General features: G+C 43.4%; 2 protein-coding genes across 6 annotated transcripts in view; one reads left to right on the top strand and one right to left on the bottom strand.

The window, feature by feature from the left end:
• Positions 1-19: 19 nt before the first annotated feature.
• On the bottom strand, positions 20-9,799 carry lrr1 (leucine rich repeat protein 1). 2 transcript variants are annotated; one of them, XM_077221715.1, is made up of 5 exons: positions 9,570-9,799; positions 9,043-9,235; positions 8,861-8,959; positions 7,505-8,232; positions 20-389 (listed from the first exon to the last, which is right to left on the bottom strand). In XM_077221715.1, exons 2-5 carry the CDS (start codon positions 9,220-9,222, stop codon positions 134-136), a joined length of 1,263 nt encoding a protein of 420 aa, XP_077077830.1. In that variant the 5' UTR covers positions 9,223-9,235; positions 9,570-9,799; the 3' UTR covers positions 20-133. The 2 variants fall into 2 exon arrangements, with proteins under 2 accessions (XP_077077830.1, XP_077077831.1); XM_077221716.1 differs by having other exon boundaries at positions 9,043-9,293; positions 9,570-9,758.
• Positions 9,305-17,164, top strand: part of klhdc2 (kelch domain containing 2) — a 15,039-nt gene continuing 7,179 nt past the window's right edge. Inside the window, exons 1-7 of one of the 4 annotated variants that reach the window (XM_077221714.1) lie at positions 9,305-9,323; positions 10,306-10,530; positions 12,456-12,541; positions 13,424-13,541; positions 14,782-14,891; positions 14,975-15,056; positions 17,033-17,116. In XM_077221714.1, coding sequence (XP_077077829.1) covers positions 10,318-10,530; positions 12,456-12,541; positions 13,424-13,541; positions 14,782-14,891; positions 14,975-15,056; positions 17,033-17,116 — 693 coding nt within the window. In that variant the 5' untranslated portion in view covers positions 9,305-9,323; positions 10,306-10,317. Of the gene's footprint in view, positions 9,324-9,391; positions 9,485-9,747; positions 9,965-10,305; positions 10,531-12,455; positions 12,542-13,423; positions 13,542-14,781; positions 14,892-14,974; positions 15,057-17,032; positions 17,117-17,164 lie in introns of those variants that run through there. The other 3 variants (XM_077221713.1, XM_077221712.1, XM_077221711.1) reach the window with 3 other exon arrangements.

Genomic DNA, 17,164 nt, shown 5'->3' with positions numbered 1-17,164 from the left:
TGAAATCATTTAAAACATGTTTCTTTGTTATACTACATTTTATTAGTTTCACAAAGCATTTGTTGTGTTGCAGGAATTTGTAGTCTTTTCCACAAAAAGATAAAAGAGAATAAACACAGAAACACAAGCGGGGTCATCTGAGGTCGCGCTGCACGCAGCCGTCCATGAACTCGCAGTAACACACGAGAGAGCAGAAGTGTTTCTGCACCGGGGCCTCGGTGCCGCCCATGTTGTCCACCAGAACCACCGTGTGCGACACCAGGTGCAGGTTCATGCCCACCGCCGTCTGGATGAAGGAGTTCACACACGCGCGCCCGCAGTCACACACCTTACAGAAGTCCAGCTCGTCACACACCTGGAAGGGGACGAGGTGAGGCCCGTGCGGGATCCTGAACACAAGAACACAAGCACACGTTAGCATGATCCTGAACACAAGAACATGTTAGCATGATCCTGAACACAAGAACACGTTAGCATGATCCTGAACACAAGAACATGTTAGCATGATCCTGAACACAAGAACACGTTAGCATGATCCTGAACACAAGAACACACAAGCACATGTTAGCATGATCCTGAACACAAGCACACGTTAGCATGATCCTGATCACAAGCACACGTTAGCATGATCCTGAACACAAGAACACGTTAGCATGATCCTGAACACAAGAACACGTTAGCATGATCCTGAACACAAGAACACGTTAGCATGATCCTGAACACAAGAACACGTTAGCATGATCCTGAACACAAGAACACACAAGCACACGTTAGCATGATCCTGATCACAAGCACACGTTAGCATGATCCTGAACACAAGAACACAAGCACACGTTAGCATGATCCTGAACACAAGAACACGTTAGCATGATCCTGAACACAAGCACACGTTAGCATGATCCTGAACACAAGAACACACAAGCACACGTTAGCATGATCCTGAACACAAGAACACGTTAGCATGATCCTGAACACAAGCACACGTTAGCATGATCCTGAACACAAGAACACACAAGCACACGTTAGCATGATCCTGAACACAAGCACACACGTTAGCATGATCCTGAACACAAGAATACGTTAGCATGATCCTGAACAAAAGCACACGTTAGCATGATTCTGAACACAAGAATACGTTAGCATGATCCTGAACAAAAGCACACGTTAGCATGATTCTGAACACAAGTACATGTTAGCATGATTCTGAACACAAACACACGTTAGCATGATCATGAACACAAGCACACGTTAGGATGATTCTGAACACAAGAACACACAAGCACACGTTAGCATGATCCTGAACACAAGAACACAAGCACACGTTAGCATGATCCTGAACACAAGCACACACGTTAGCATGATCCCTGAACACAAGAATACGTTAGCATGATCCTGAACAAAAGCACACGTTAGCATGATTCTGAACACAAGTACATGTTAGCATGATTCTGAACACAAACACACGTTAGCATGATCATGAACACAAGCACACGTTAGGATGATTCTGAACACAAGAACACACAAGCACACGTTAGCATGATCCTGAACACAAGCACACGTTAGCATGATCCTGAACACAAGAACAAGTTAGCATGATCCTGAACACAAGCACACGTTAGCATGATCCTGAACACAAGAACACACAAGCACACGTTAGCATGATCCTGAACACAAGAATACGTTAGCATGATCCTGAACAAAAGCACATGTTAGCATGATTCTGAACACAAGTACATGTTAGCATGATCATGAACACAAGCACACGTTAGGATGATTCTGAACACAAGAACACACAAGCACACGTTAGCATGATCCTGAACACAAGAATACGTTAGCATGATCCTGAACAAAAGCACATGTTAGCATGATTCTGAACACAAGTACATGTTAGCATGATTCTGAACACAAACACACGTTAGCATGATCATGAACACAAGCACACGTTAGGATGATTCTGAACACAAGAACACAAGCACACGTTAGCATCAGAGTTTCCATTGTCCGGTAATTACCGGACATTGGCCGGGGAAAAAATGAAATGTCCGACAAAATTAAATCTCTCCGGTCAAATTGTCCGATTAAAATTGGCTAATAATCCCACTCCCCTAACACAATCTGAATTCGGGAAGAAGCCTAAAATGTATAAAGCAAAAATACACCGACCTTTGGCTATGTTATAAAGGAACAGGCTCTACGGTAGGGCTGGACCCGGATATTCGAATATTCGTTCGGTGTGTTGGTATTCGATTTGAAAATGTGACATTCGAATATTCTTTTTTTTTGTGCACACCTGGCATCCCCCTCGAAACGGTTCTCATTCGAGCTTGAATATGTTTTACACTATAAAATCTGGTGAAATATAATACTTAAGTAGATATAACGAAGTTATATGTTAATAAATATATTTGCTGCTTCTTGGACTACTAAATGTGTTCCTGCAACGGGAGTATTCTCTGACTAGAGCGCAGAACAGCGGAGTGTGTATGGACAGAAGTGCATGAGCTTGTGTTTTGGGTTAAGCTGCGTTGCTTTGACATTGTGGAACATAGAATAATAGAAACAAAATGTATTATCCTTTTTACCCTTATCAATCTAAATTAATCTACAGCTAAATATAGGAGACTTTGAGATTTTACTGGGACGTCACGTTTATTTTTAGTTTTTCTTTATTTAAATTTCGTTTTTCTGTATTTAAATTTCGTTTTTATTTATTTAAATTTCGTTTTTATTTATTTAAATCTACCCTACTTTGTCAGTGAGAAAAATATTATAAGACTACCTTATTAAAAATATTGCTTAAGTTAAAAGACGTGTGTGTGTGTGTGTGTGTGTGTGTTATATCACTAGCGCAGTGTCCGTTCTCGGAGCATATATGCCCTGCATGCATGAGGGGCGCCGCTTCTTTATTTAAATCTACCCTACTTTGTCAGTAATTTGTTAGTGAGAAAAATATTAGACTACCTTATTAAAAATATTGCTTAAGTTAACAGACCTGTGTGTGTTTTATATCACTAGTGCAGTGTCCATTCTCGGAGCATTTAAGCTCTGCTCGCGTGAGGCGCGCGCGCATCCGGCTCATGCAGTTCTGTAGTTTATTATAAGTTTATTAATTCTGAACGTGTCGCGTCTCGCCTGTCTATCTATATTGCACCAAATACGAAACTGCACTCCCTTGTGAAGTCGTTTGGATGAACGGTTCTCGACATAATCAAAATGCAACGGACAGACAGACATAGGCTATAGAGATTCCGAAGCTTCGAATATTCGATGTTCATTACTACCGAAGCTTCGAAGCTCAAAAAATGGTATTCGGACCAGCCCTACTCTACCGTTTGAAAGTTATTAAACAACATCGCATGCTACATTTCAAATAAAGCGCACACCTAAAACGGCTGTAATATAGACCTTAAGAAGAAAGATTGAGTGAGACGTTTCAAATATGGCCAGGCCCGGCCAGACTAGCCTTAAAAGCTTTTTTCAGAGGCCAGACGCGACGGACGATGGTGAATCAGGAACGCCTGAAGCCTCGGATGTCCAGAGCCAGAGCTCCACCACCACCGGACGTTCATGTTTTTTTCCGTCTATTTGAAAGTTAGGCTAGTGGGGCTCGTCAATAGAAGGCGCTGGGCGCCGCCATCCCTGGTCGCTGCGTCCCTGGCGAATCAGAATTTGATGCATGTTATTTTATCCAATCTGATTGGTTCTCGTCGCCTGTGATTCAACTTTACGCTCTTGGGCCACTACTGCGAGTGCGCAGGCGACTACGACAAAACCTTGCTAGGCTGATCACTTTCGTAGAGATAATGGGAGCAGTAAACCAAATTTAACCCGTCATTGATTTACAAAAAAACCCTTTCACAAGGCATTCGCTGGAAGAAAAAAAAAAAAAAAGGATAAAGGATCTCGGACCGGACCAACCCGATTTACAAATCTGGCAGCAGCCAGTGACAGAGGACGAGCTTCACCCGGAGCTTCACCCACGCCTGTCATTAGAAACGTGACGGCACTGAAGTTTTTTGGACAATAACTGGGGTAAGAGACCTCAAACAGCTATCTGACATTTATTTCACCCCCAGTGTTTCCCCTACAATGTATTCAGCAGCGGCGCAGCGCCGCCGCTGGATTTTCAGCGCCGCTGTAAAATCTTTCCATGATCAGTAATATCACGACATTCTCTTCATTCACGTACACACCTAAAAACACTGAGACATGGCGACCGGCGGCGCTGCATGCGGTGGCTCTGAACCCACTTGTACACAAGGAGGAAAGAGCCACATATGGAAATATTTTCGATTAGGCTAATGTCACGTTGCCATAAGGGTCGTTCACATAGCGCGTTTTTTGCGCGTGCAAATTCATTATTTCAAATGCGGCCGGCGCGCTCTTTTTCCCAAGCGCGCCTCTGTTCATGGTTGCATAGCAACGACAGACGCCACGGGAGAGCAAGCGCTTGTGGAAAGGAGAAAGCGGTACGAACTGCGCTCTCCATGATGACGAGGAAGTATCACCTACTGCTCACAGTCCTGATAGTTAAAGTTAAATCATATTTAATTTTTCAGATGAGTCTACTAAACTTGTTGGTGTCCTTCAGAAATCATTCTAATATGATATGTGATGCTCTTTTTCTTTTTTTTCAAAGATTCTTTGATTAATAAAAAGTTAAAAAGAACATCATGTAATAATATTTCACAATATTAGGCTACTGTTTTTTTTTAAATTAAATAAATGCAGGCTAGATGAGCATAAGACTTCTTGCAAAAACAAAAAATACCCCCACAATCATTCAATTACCAAAGAGCCTTAGAGATCTTCTATGAAAAGGCCAGAAAAATTAAGTGCTCACAGATTGGGTGTGGCCTTTCCCATTAACATAACATTTTCAATAAATTGTAAATAATCTTTTTCTGGGTTGTGCAGTTTCATTTTTCCCCTAAACAATTTCTACCAAGCTGAAAATGAACACAAAAGAAAAACATGACTAATCCTGTCTAAAATTATAAAATTAAGGTTTCTGTTTGTGACTGCAGTTCAAGGTACGTGCTGCAATAATCATGCCTTGAATCAGTTGATGGTATGTCATATTTGTTTTTCTTAAAATGTCCATTTCTATCCACAAAACTTGCCAGAAGTCATGGTTTAAGGGTTTTTTTTTTAAAAAATCTTCCAGGGTGCATGCCCCCGGACCCCACCACTCGCGGCTTGGTAACAACCTTGGGCACGTAACAGCACCGCTGCTGGAAAAATTTCTAGGGAAAACACTGGACCCCCCCAAAAATAACGATCACCAGCCGCCACTGCAAACATGTTGCATTCTATACGACATGATTATGTCATTTTTTAAGTTACATAGCCTGCCTCCAGTTTTCCCCAACTTGACTAATTAAGAGGCGATATTTGACCGGCATATCATCAAAATGTCCGTAAAACGATTTTTTTTCTAGCGGAAACTCTGGTTAGCATGATCCTGAACAAAAGCACAAGTTAGTGGGATCCTGAACACAAGAACACATTAGCATGATTCTGAACACAAGAACAAGCACACGTTAGGTAGGGATGAGTCACGATTTTCTAATATTCGATTAGTTGATTTAATTATAGAATAACGAATAGGTTGTGCCATTATTTTCTAAAAAAAAATCCCCATGTTTTCGGTACTGATGCGGTGCGACACGTTCATGTAACCAGTGGGTGGCGCTGCCAATAACGCACCTAAAAGCTGTCAATCAACTCAGACAACAGAAGAACACAACGTCTCACACCAGGGGTGCTTCTCAATTCTCATTTTTGCATCCTGGCTTCCTTTCCTCGCGTCTCAGCTCCTCTCCTATAGGACGCGAGGGAAGGACGGAGGAATCGAAAGAAAGCTTATTTAAACATTGGAATACTTGATCACTCGAGCGTCACTTCACATCGTCATCAGCTGCGCTCAAAGGATCTGCCAGTTTTTTGTTTTAGTTTGGTTGTTAAGGAAATTAATTATAAATAATAAATCAAGATACCCTGTTGAAATATGTGAGATGTGTGGTTTATTTAAACTGCAAAAGTAAAGTATAAATTAAAATGATTGTGACCGATGTGAAAGGGGAGGAGAATTTATACGTGCGTCTTGTTTAGTCAATAAAACTCTTCCGTAAAGGATCCACCCGTGTCTCCTGCTCATGACTCCTCTGGAAGCTCCTCGATCCTCACGGTGCTGTTAGAGAATTGAGATGTCTTTCAAGATGAGCTTGATCGTTTTCCGGGTCAGAGGATGGAGGAGCGAGGAGGGATATTGAGAAGCACCCCAGATCATGTGAGCGAGAGCGTCTTTATGAAGATTATGTTACCCTAACCAACCCAGAATGCCCTATGAAAATATGTGAAATAAGTAGGGCTGCCCACTTATAAAAAAAATTTCTAGTCGACTATTGTTCATTTAAACCATTAGTCAACTAATCGCATATTTATATTAATTTAATTACTTAAATATATACTGGAGAGAATACTAAACCATATCAAGCGTTTATGTAATATATTCCGCACTCAAGCGCACGCATAAAGCTTGCCACAAAGAATGAATGATTATGAATATGTCAAATATAGCAAGGAGACATTTCAATTGTTTTTTAACAAACTAGTGTTTCCTGTATCAGTGTCGGCTGCAGAGATAAAGTTGACGATACTGACTCGCCATCTTCGCAGTAGTGAACGCGACTATAGAGAGAAATGCACATTTCACACGGATTACATAAGCAGAGAGTAGTCGGTTTCTTTTCATTTGAATTGATTTGTTTACAAGTAGACATTTCAAGCTTTCTATATATATTTCTCAGGTCTGTGAGGCAGCTTATACGCTGAGTTTCGGTTCATTTATGAGACGAGCAATGCAAGTGATCACACCAGCGCCTCCATGTCCTGATTATATTGTCTGCTATATTTGCTTCTTATTTATTAAATCGAGGCAATTTGTTGATGAAACATTGATTAAAATTAAGATACAATTTATACAAAACGAAATTTACTTTAAAGAAAGGCTTTATACAAAACAAAAGGTCAAAATCATGTCTGACCCACTCCATATTTATCCCCATATATTGCGCATCCTATGATCCTATCTTACTCATGCTGTTCACTTTTGATATAATCAGCATAGATTAAATAAAAAAAATAATGTTATATTTAAACATAAATATGAAACTTAAATACGTTTTCTTCAATGGCTACAACACGTATAGTATAGTACAGAGAAATTAATTGTCGGAGCGGGATTTGAGCGAACGCTGTTTACCGGTGAGCGGATCATGATTGGAGCGATGGCTTGTGCCATGAGTGATTGAGTGGAGCGCGCTGGAATAAAGAGGAATATTCCGCTCACATGCTCTGCTGTGTAGCCTATACATGCGTGTGGGGAGGGGTGTGATTTTTCGAATAATTCCCTGCAATCATCGAATATTATTTTTGCTTGAAATGCCCATCCCTAACAATAGCATGAGCACGTGACGTCAGCAGACCTGCGTTAGCTCACCTGAGATCGACCACAGCGCGCGCCGTAAGCTCCTGAAGCGTCAGCGGGAACGTGAGATGGATCGTGTGCTCCAGAACGTTGGCTTGAGTAAACGGGTTCCCGAACAGGTCCAGGTTCTCCAGGCACAGCTTCCTGAAGCCCGCAGGAAGTACAGAGAGCTGGTTCTGAGCCGCGGACAGGAAGCGTAGCTTGGAGAGCCGGCCGATGTGGAACGGGAGCCGCTGGAGCTGGTTAGCGTCCAGGCGCAGGTTCACCAGGTGCCGTAGCTGGCAGAAGCGCGCGGGCAGAACCGTCAGCTGGTTCTGGCTCAGGTCCAGATGCTGCAGTGAGGTCTGGAGAGTGGACTCACACAGGGCGTCAGGGAAGCTTTCCAGCCGGTTGTTGTGCAGGATGAGTTCCGCGAGGCAGCGCAGGTCCCCGATGGTGACAGGCAGCTTACGGATGTGGTTGTTGCTAAGGTCGAGCCGGCGCAGCGAGCGCAGCGCTAGCATCCGCATGTCCACGCGGGTCAGCCGGCAGTACGATACCTGCAGCTGCTCCAGGGAGAACGGGAAGCTGGACGCTAGCGGGTAGTCCTTCTTAGACAGAACGCTGAGCTTTTTCTTTGGCTTCTCCACGTCGCGGGCGCGGACCGGGCCGAGGGAGGATAGCGGGAGCGAGTCCGTGTCACTTCCTCTGTGAGCCAGTCGCGCGGCGGACAGGAAGCTCTTCAAGCTGCTGGTGTCGGCCTGAAAAAACACACACACACACACACACACACACACCCATCAAGCGTTGTGGAAGCAGATTTTATTAGCATCAGAATTCTATTAATGCAAAAGCAGGTCTGCGGGAAGTAGAATATTCCCTCGGCTTCTGATAACCAGGTCAGATTACTGAGAATTACAGTCAGAGTATAAACTCAACACTGATGCAATATGACTGATAATAACTGATAAAAGTGTAAAAAGAATCTCTGCTATATCAACAAAACAGAGGGTTTATCAATCCAGTGTATTATCCCATTATTCTCACAGAAAGACTTGTTTCAAGCTTAATGTTGCAATGTAACACTTAAAATGGAAACTCCCTTATTTTATATCAGAGTAGCTGATTCAATAACAGTCAGAGAAAACATTTATATTCACAAAAAACTTGATCAAAATTCTTTACATTTTGATCAGATTAAAATCCTTACATGAGTCATCAACTCATTTATCATTAGATTATCAGTTTGCTGGTTTCAAGAATAAAAAAATAGTAATAACATTTAATAACAGTAATAACATTTATCAACATTGATTTAAAACACACTGGTGTCATTACAAACATGACAGCTCAAGACTTTCTCCAGTAGAACTGAGAGCACATCTTTACTTTACTCAGACAGATGTCGATCGCAGGCTCCTTCAGGCGAACCGTGGCTTTGCCCTCTTCCACGAACCATGTGAAGAACTTCTCAATGTTCTCCTTCAGCTGCAGAGAAAACACACACAGATTGAAGACCTGGAGGAGAACAGAGGACAGATCTGCCGGAGCGGGCCATGAGGAACGCTTGCCTTGTATTTGGACCCGCTTCTGTCTTTGGCAGTGCAGATCAGCAGGAACAGGCTGTGGTTCTGAGAGCTTCTGTCCTGCTTCCCGATGGATAAAACAGCCCGACTGGGTTTGCCTTTATTCTTCAGACCGAATGTCGGTAACATCCGGTTAACAACCTCCACATCACACTGAAGCTTCATCTTTCAGCAGCCTCTGTGTGTGTGTGTGTGTGTGTGTGTGTGTGAGAGAGAGACACTGTGTAAATCCAGGACTAACACACCACAACAACAGAAGAGTCAGGGTTAGTTAGGCTCTGTGCTAGTTAGGCTCAGTTAAGTTAGTTATATCTTGGTCATATGTTCTGCAAGTATTTCGCCTTAAAACAGATATTTCTCCATTTAATATCTACAACACTGTGTGTGAATACTGTGTCGATTACTAGCTGGTTACGAAGACTAACTGGTTGGTATAGGTCAGTATACACGTGTTTGGTAAATAACTAAATAAGCTCAGACTGAAATAACGTTACATAGACAAATAAACAAACCTGAAGTTCTGAGGCACTCGCGCTTCTTCCGTTCAAAATCGGCTAATTAGAAAACCGGCAGATCCATAGCACAATTTCAGCCAAAACTCAGACCGATTGAGTAAAATAACTAATCTTGGAGCACAAGATCTTGTTTAAACCAGCAGACGAAAAAGATGTTTCATGTTTAATCTGTTGCGTAACGCGCGCTTCCAAGCGTAGCACATGCGCAGTCAGTGACTGACCTCACTAATATGGCGGCATCATTTTACCAGAAGATATTTCCGGTGAGGCCTTTCTGAAATAAAAACAGTTTTAATTCAAACGAGCAGCGCTGCTTATGACAACAAGCTCCTCTCCATGACTCTCCGCTCGTTTATCACACAGAAGTGACAGCATTAGTAGTTTCCGTTCGTGTGAGTAGTTTTCTGTCATTAGACTGTAGCGGTGATCGCGCATCAGCTGCTCAATCAAAACAACACGACCCGTGAAGATAATTCACTCGATTTGATCAATAATACAACTGATTATTATCAATGAAACGGATTGTTTAATCTGTGGCCACACTGACAGGATATATGAAGCTCTATAGTGATTTTATCCATATTATAAATACATGAAACAAAATTGACTTCTTTCTGTTCCGATGGGATTGAGAGCGAGTGAGAGAGAGTGTGTTTGTGTGTGTGTGTGTGTGTGTGTACAAGCAGCCTGCAGATGAACAGTAGATGCTTCATTGAAATGTGTCTCATTCTAGTGACGGTCTGACATGGAAGAAGATCTTGTCCAGAACATGGAGGACGAGGATGAGCGTGAGTTTGAGTGGGACGCAGGAGGCGAGGAGGATGAGGAGGGTGAGGAGGACGAAGGCTTCTGGCTGCAGGAGGAGGAGGTGTGTGTGTCCAGAGCCAGTCCAGCGGAGCGCAGCGGACACATCGCGGTCACCGACGGCTCCTGCATGTTCGTCTGGGGAGGATATAAGGTATAACACCAGACGCTATACTGTTTATTACACGTTTATTACAGTACTCTGGGGAATACTTGATTCTGATCGGTCAATCACACATCCAGCGGTATGTTATTCCTATATAACAACCGCTGAAAACAGAAACACAGGCTCATCCGCAGAAGGTTTGCGTTTAATGAAAGTAAAATATTTCAGCTCAATATTTCGTGTCTAATTATTTATTTAGTATGTGGCAAGTATCCATGCAATAAAGCGGGATAATGTACATACAGCCGGTTGTTATCTCAGAATAAACCCCCTTCAGGTGTGTGTGTGTTATCTCAGAATAAACCCCCTTCAGGTGTGTGTGTGTTATCTCAGAATAAACCCCTTCAGGTGTGTGTGTGTTATCTCAGAATAAACCCCTTCAGGTGTGTGTGTGTTATCTCAGAATAAACCCCTTCAGGTGTGTGTGTGTTATCTCAGAATAAACCCCCTTCAGGTGTGTGTGTGTTATCTCAGAATAAACCCCTTCAGGTGTGTGTGTGTTATCTCAGAATAAACCCCTTCAGGTGTGTGTGTGTTATGTCAGAATAAACCCCTTCAGGTGTGTGTGTGTTATCTCAGAATAAACCCCTTCAGGTGTGTGTGTTATCTCAGAATAAACCCCCTTCAGGTGTGTGTGTTATCTCAGAATAAACCCCTTCAGGTGTGTGTGTGTTATCTCAGAATAAACCCCTTCAGGTGTGTGTGTTATCTCAGAATAAACCCCCTTCAGGTGTGTGTGTGTTATCTCAGAATAAACCCCTTCAGGTGTGTGTGTGTTATCTCAGAATAAACCCCTTCAGGTGTGTGTGTGTTATGTCAGAATAAACCCCCTTCAGGCTGATAGAAAGACCTGGGGTCTATACCATGAAGCCGGTTTAGGTGGCTAGCCAGCTATGTTTCAGTTTAATTTGCGTCAACCCTGGGTTTTAGGGACCATGAAAGTGGTTTGGCTTTTAGCAGTGTTCATCGCCATAGTAACTTACGCTCCACGGCTAACCTGGTCCAGGGCAGGTTATGTTCTAGGTAAGAGGTTGCAAACCGAACTTGGACCAATCAGCTGTGAGCAAAGTGACACATGTCTGATGCGATAAAGTCACTCCACCTGTTTCTACTCAAAATTAAAGGTCACTACATAGCAAATGATTTTTAAAGACAAAATTGTCTGGTTTTTAGTGATGCTTATTTAGAATAATAAATTTGTATGATTTAGATATTATTTATGTAATTATTATACCCTTTATCAATCACACATGTACAATTTTAGTTCATCAATTATTATTACGCAGTTTAAATGAATAAATATATAAAGGTAATATAAATACGCTTTAGCATCAATAGATGAAGCAATAAAATGACTACATGTGAGCTTATATGTTCAATTCTCTCTATACCTTTATCAGATGTATAAAATAACTTCAGAACTTTTACTTGCACTGAAATACAGTAGCGAGACTTTCTTTTAGTTGTCCTCTTTCATAGACAGCTGTTTTCTTCTTGCTGTGTAAATTTGTTTAAATTCTTAATATTTTAATACTTTTATTTAATAAGTGAATTGCTCTGCTTCTCTCGCGAGAAATTAATCTCAGTTTCACTCTCTCTCAACGTGTGATTGGCTGTTCGCTACTGATGTCACACTTAAACTCCTAAACTCAGGATCAAAGCCTGAGTTGACAGAGAAAGTTGATGATCAGCATCATGGTACCAACAAAGCCTGGTTGGATTGGTTTGGTTTTGTCAACTCTAAACTAATCATGTAACCCTGAGTTTGTTCAACTACCATCATGGTACAGGCCCCTGATCCTGAAACACCCTGTCGGGTTTATTCTGAGATAATAACCGGCTGGATGTGCATTATCCCTTACGTGAAGGTCATCTCACCCTAACTCTGTAAACAGAACTCTATCCTTTATCAGAATGCAGATGCTGAAGCTACTGAATTCACTGACTTGTACTTGCCGAAGAATGAAATCTGGATCTACAACATGGAGACAGGAAGATGGTGAGTTCCCTGAGCGTGACGAACACACTCACACACTACTGCTAACGGACGGTGTGTGTGTGTGTGTGTGTGTGTGTGTGTGTGTGTGTGTGTGTGTGTGTGTGTGTGTGTGTGTGTGTGTGAGGCGCTCTAGTTGCTGCCGACGGTTTGTGTGTGTGTGTGTGAGGCGCTCGAGCTGCTGCTGACGGTGTGTGTGTGTGTGTGTGTGTGTGATGCGCTCGAGCTGCTGCTGACGGTGTGTGTGTGTGTGTGTATGTGCTAGAGTGCGGATCGGGCCGAATTTGCCCGCGTCCAACAGAGCAGTAACCGAACCCGACCCGAGCCCGACAGGCATAAAGATATTTATGTCCGAGCCGAGACCGACAGTTAAATCCCATTTTTTTCTCATACTAATGACACATGTGCGTTTGTTTGTGTGGAAAGCCTGCTTGTATTAAGCAACTGTAGGAAGACATTCGGAAATGTCAGCAGGATGAGTGCATCAGCGCGCACGGAGAAACAAGAGCACTTAACGCAGGCGCGCATGCAAGTGTTTCGTTGTCACGGCTACATAAACAAATTTCCGCACACAGGAAGACAGATGTTATGGTAATATTTTACATGTATTTTAATCACAAAAACGAACGTTTGCATCACGTGAAAGCATCAGGCACATTGGGTACCAACATAATAAGCTGTTTTAAATTTAAAATGTTCAATGCCATATCGCGCTGATGTGACCGAGCCCGACCCGAACATAATTTCTAAATATCTGTCCGAACCCGGCCCGGCCCGTCGGTACCGACGGGTCCCATCGGGCTCGGGTCGGGTATCCATCCTCTAGTGTGTGCAGGCGGGTGAGGCGCTCGAGCTGCTGCTGATAGTGTGTGTGTGTGTGTGCAGGCGTGTGCAGCGCTCCGAGGGCGAGGTGCCGGACTCCATGTCGGGCGGCTGCGGCTCCAGTGTGGACGGAGTTCTGTACGTGTTCGGCGGACACCAGGCCAGAGGAAACACCAACACAGTGAGGCTTTATAACCACACAAACACTATAATGATCCCTGCACTGTGTGTGTGTCTGAAGCTCCAGATGTTGGTGTGTGTGTGTGTGTGTGTCTGAAGCTCCAGATGTTGGTGTGTGTGTATGTGTGTGTCTGAAGCTCCAGATGTTGGTGTGTGTGTATGTGTGTGTCTGAAGCTCCAGATGTTGGTGTGTGTGTGTGTGTGTCTGAAGCTCCAGATGTTGGTGTGTGTGTCTGAAGCTCCAGATGTTGTGTGTGTGTGTCTGAAGCTCCAGATGTTGGTGTGTGTGTGTGTGTGTGTGTGTGTGTGTGTGTGTGTCTGAAGCTCCAGATGTTGGTGTGTGTGTGTGTGTCTGAAGCTCCAGATGTTGGTGTGTGAGTGTGTGTCTGAAGCTCCAGATGTTGGTGTGTGAGTGTGTGTCTGAAGCTCCAGATGTTGGTGTGTGTGTGTGTGTGTGTGTCTGAAGCTCCAGATGTTGGTGTGTGTGTGTGTGTGTGTGTGTGTCTGAAGCTCCAGATGTTGGTGTGTGTGTGTGTGTGTGTGTGTGTGTGTGTGTGTGTGTGTGTGTGTGAGTGTGTGTGTGTGTGTCTGAAGCTCCAGATGTTGGTGTGTGTGTGTGTGTCTGAAGCTCCAGATGTTGGTGTGTGTGTGTGTGTGTGTGTCTGAAGCTCCAGATGTTGGTGTGTGTGTGTCTGAAGCTCCAGATGTTGGTGTGTGTGTGTGTGTGTGTGTGTCTGTCTGTCTGAAGCTCCAGATGTTGGTGTGTGTGTGTCTGAAGCTCCAGATGTTGGTGTGTGTGTGTGTGTGTGTGTGTGTGTGTGTGTGTGTGTGTGTGTGTGTGAGTGTGTGTGTGTGTGTCTGAAGCTCCAGATGTTGGTGTGTGTGTGTGTGTCTGAAGCTCCAGATGTTGGTGTGTGTGTGTGTGTGTGTGTCTGAAGCTCCAGATGTTGGTGTGTGTGTGTCTGAAGCTCCAGATGTTGGTGTGTGTGTGTGTGTGTGTGTGTCTGTCTGTCTGAAGCTCCAGATGTTGGTGTGTGTGTGTCTGAAGCTCCAGATGTTGGTGTGTGTGTGTCTGAAGCTCCAGATGTTGGTGTGTGTGTGTGTGTGTGTGTGTGTCTGTCTGTCTGAAGCTCCAGATGTTGGTGTGTGTGTGTCTGAAGCTCCAGATGTTGGTGTGTGTGTCTGAAGCTTCAGATGTTGGTGTGTGTGTGTCTGAAGCTCCAGATGTGTGTGTCGCTCAGGTTTACCGTCTGCCGCTGCGAACGCCTGCGCTCCGCTGGGAGAAGATGAGTCTGACGGGTCTGGCTCCGACCTGCAAAGACAAACTGGGCTGTTGGGTCCACAGAAACAGGTGTGTGTTCATCAGGCCAGTCAGACACTAGTTGATGTCATCAGTGAGGTCACACACACACTTCCTCTGCTCTGTCTCCACAGGCTGGTGTATTTCGGAGGCTACGGCTACACCGCACAGCCCGGTCACAGAGGAACGTTTGAGCTGGATGAGAACTCGCTGATGGTGAGTCCGTGTTCATCAGAAGACGTCATGCGTGACACAGATGTTTGTGAGAGTGTGTACACCATCACTACCAGGCTAAGAACGCATGAACTAACTGTTCCCTATTTTTCATTGAAAACATATGTCGTAATTTAGATATATTTTTAAGATGGAAGAATGCAGTTTTACGTGAAACGTAAACTAGAAACGTGGCTTTCAAATGAAAGATTGGTATCAAAGAGCCCACACACACACACACACACACACACCGGTTCCTAACCGACGACGAGGACTTGACAGAGTAGCCATCAAGTGTTAAACAGTATTCTAGGTTATTACATGAGGAAGTTTTTTGTCCAATAATTAGAATCTCTGTTTTTTCAGAATTAAGTAGTAGGAAATTACTAGTCATGCAGTTTTTTATATCAGCTATGCATTCCGTTAATTTTGTGGATTGGTAAGTTTTAAATTAGTGCTTCCTAATGATATCTCCTAAGGGTAGCATGTACAGAGTGTGTGTGTGTGTGTGAGAGGGTAGCATGTACAGAGTGAATAGCAACGGTCCTAGTACTGAGCCTTGTGGTACACCATACTGAACTTGTGATCGATAAGACATCTCTTCATTTACTGCTACAAACTGATAACTAGGGATGGGCATGATTAATCGACGATCGATTATTGATCATTAAGAATTTCGTCGATCACGTTAATTTGTTATCGATTATCATTAAACTAATGCTGCTGCGGAACGTGAACGTGTTCCCCGGGCTGGTCAAGTTAGCGCGGAGGTACCTGTGCATCCCGGCAACGTCAGTCCCCTCAGAGCAGGTGTTTTCAGCGGCTGGACTGAAGCCTTGTTTACACTCGACGCGTCCGCACGAGCGCGAAGGTTAGCGCGGCAAAAATGACGTCATTGCGGTATTCGGTGTTTCACAGGCGAGCGCGTCGAGTATAAACGCCTCGTCTGTTTGGGGAGGTGCGCGCGCAGTCTGTGGAGACTCGCGCTGCAGAGCCAGGCGAAAGTGTAAACGAGGCTTGACGGTCAAGTTGCGGTCGCGTCTGACCCCAGATCATGTCATCAACATGCTTATCTTTCTCAACAAAAATCAGTAGACTGGTGTAGAAGTTGTATGTGAGTTACTAGTTATTTTTTATGAGGCTTTGTTAAGTAGCCTAGCCTAATTGATTGTTACAGTAATCTCTCTCACCCTCTTTCTCGACTTCGTTCTTGGATAGTTTTGAGTTACATTTTGACAAAACCTGTCAGATCTAAGTATTATTATGTTTTTGGTTAAGTTATTGTTTAACATGATTTTTTATTATTATTTATTATTTTGGAACAAACGAGGGTCTCTGTTTAAGAACGCCAACTCGCAGCTGCAGGTTCCGTTGCTTTCGAGCACCGCGCGCATATCTTCAAGTTTAGCCTAACCGAACGTCCAGTTTTACTGCCACAAGTTGATCATCTTGTAATAAAGATCTAATCGAGGAAAAACACGCTGTATTTTTGTATTTTCATTGCCTTTTTAATTTATAAAAAGTTAAATAAATAATGAATTTGAATAAAAAAATATTAATGATTAATCGATAGTCGATCGTTAATTCTCCCGACGATCGACTAAGAAAATTTAATCGAATGCCCATCCCTACTGATAACGGTCAGATAAATGATTTAAACCATGCTAATGCAATTCCACTAATGCCAACATAGTTTTCAAGTCTATTTAAGAGAATGTTGTGGTCGATAGTGTCAAATGCAGCACTAAGATCAAGTAGCACTAATAGAGAGATACAACCACGATCGGATGATAAGAGCAAGTCACATGTGACTCTAATGAGAGCTGTCTCAGTGCTATGGTGCGGTCTAAATCCTGACTGAAAATCCTCACAGACACCATTTCTTTCTTAAAAGGAACATAGAGTGTGTGTGTGTGTGTGTGTGTGTGTGTGTGTGTGTGTGTGTGACACAGACGAGACTCAGGTGTGCTGTTTTTCAGGGGAACCAAACAGGACGAGGCTGGAACAATCACATACACATCCTGGATCTGGAGACGTCCTCGTGGAGTCAGCCAATCACGAAGGTGCTAAAGCTGAGCTTGATCTAATGTGGTGTTGCAGCAGGATCTGTG

This window comes from Siphateles boraxobius, unplaced genomic scaffold (assembly GCF_051911475.1).
Source record: "Siphateles boraxobius isolate OS27281-9 unplaced genomic scaffold, OSU_SipBor_1 85, whole genome shotgun sequence".
In the NCBI taxonomy this organism is placed as follows: Eukaryota; Metazoa; Chordata; class Actinopteri; order Cypriniformes; family Leuciscidae; genus Siphateles; species Siphateles boraxobius.
Note: the sequence above shows the minus strand (reverse complement) of the source record. Positions and strands in the feature narration are given on the sequence as shown.

Excerpts from the sequence above, each read along its gene's own strand:
- lrr1 (XM_077221715.1), bottom strand. The coding sequence starts at position 9,222 with ATGAAGCTTCAGTGTGATGTGGAGGTTGTTAACCGGATGTTACCGACA. Across the intron at positions 8,960-9,042 it reads GAAGCGGGTCCAAATACAAG|CTGAAGGAGAACATTGAGAA; the intron begins GCAAGCGTTCCT and ends TTTTCTCTGCAG. Across the intron at positions 390-7,504 it reads CGCGCTGTGGTCGATCTCAG|GATCCCGCACGGGCCTCACC; the intron begins GTGAGCTAACGC and ends TCTTGTGTTCAG.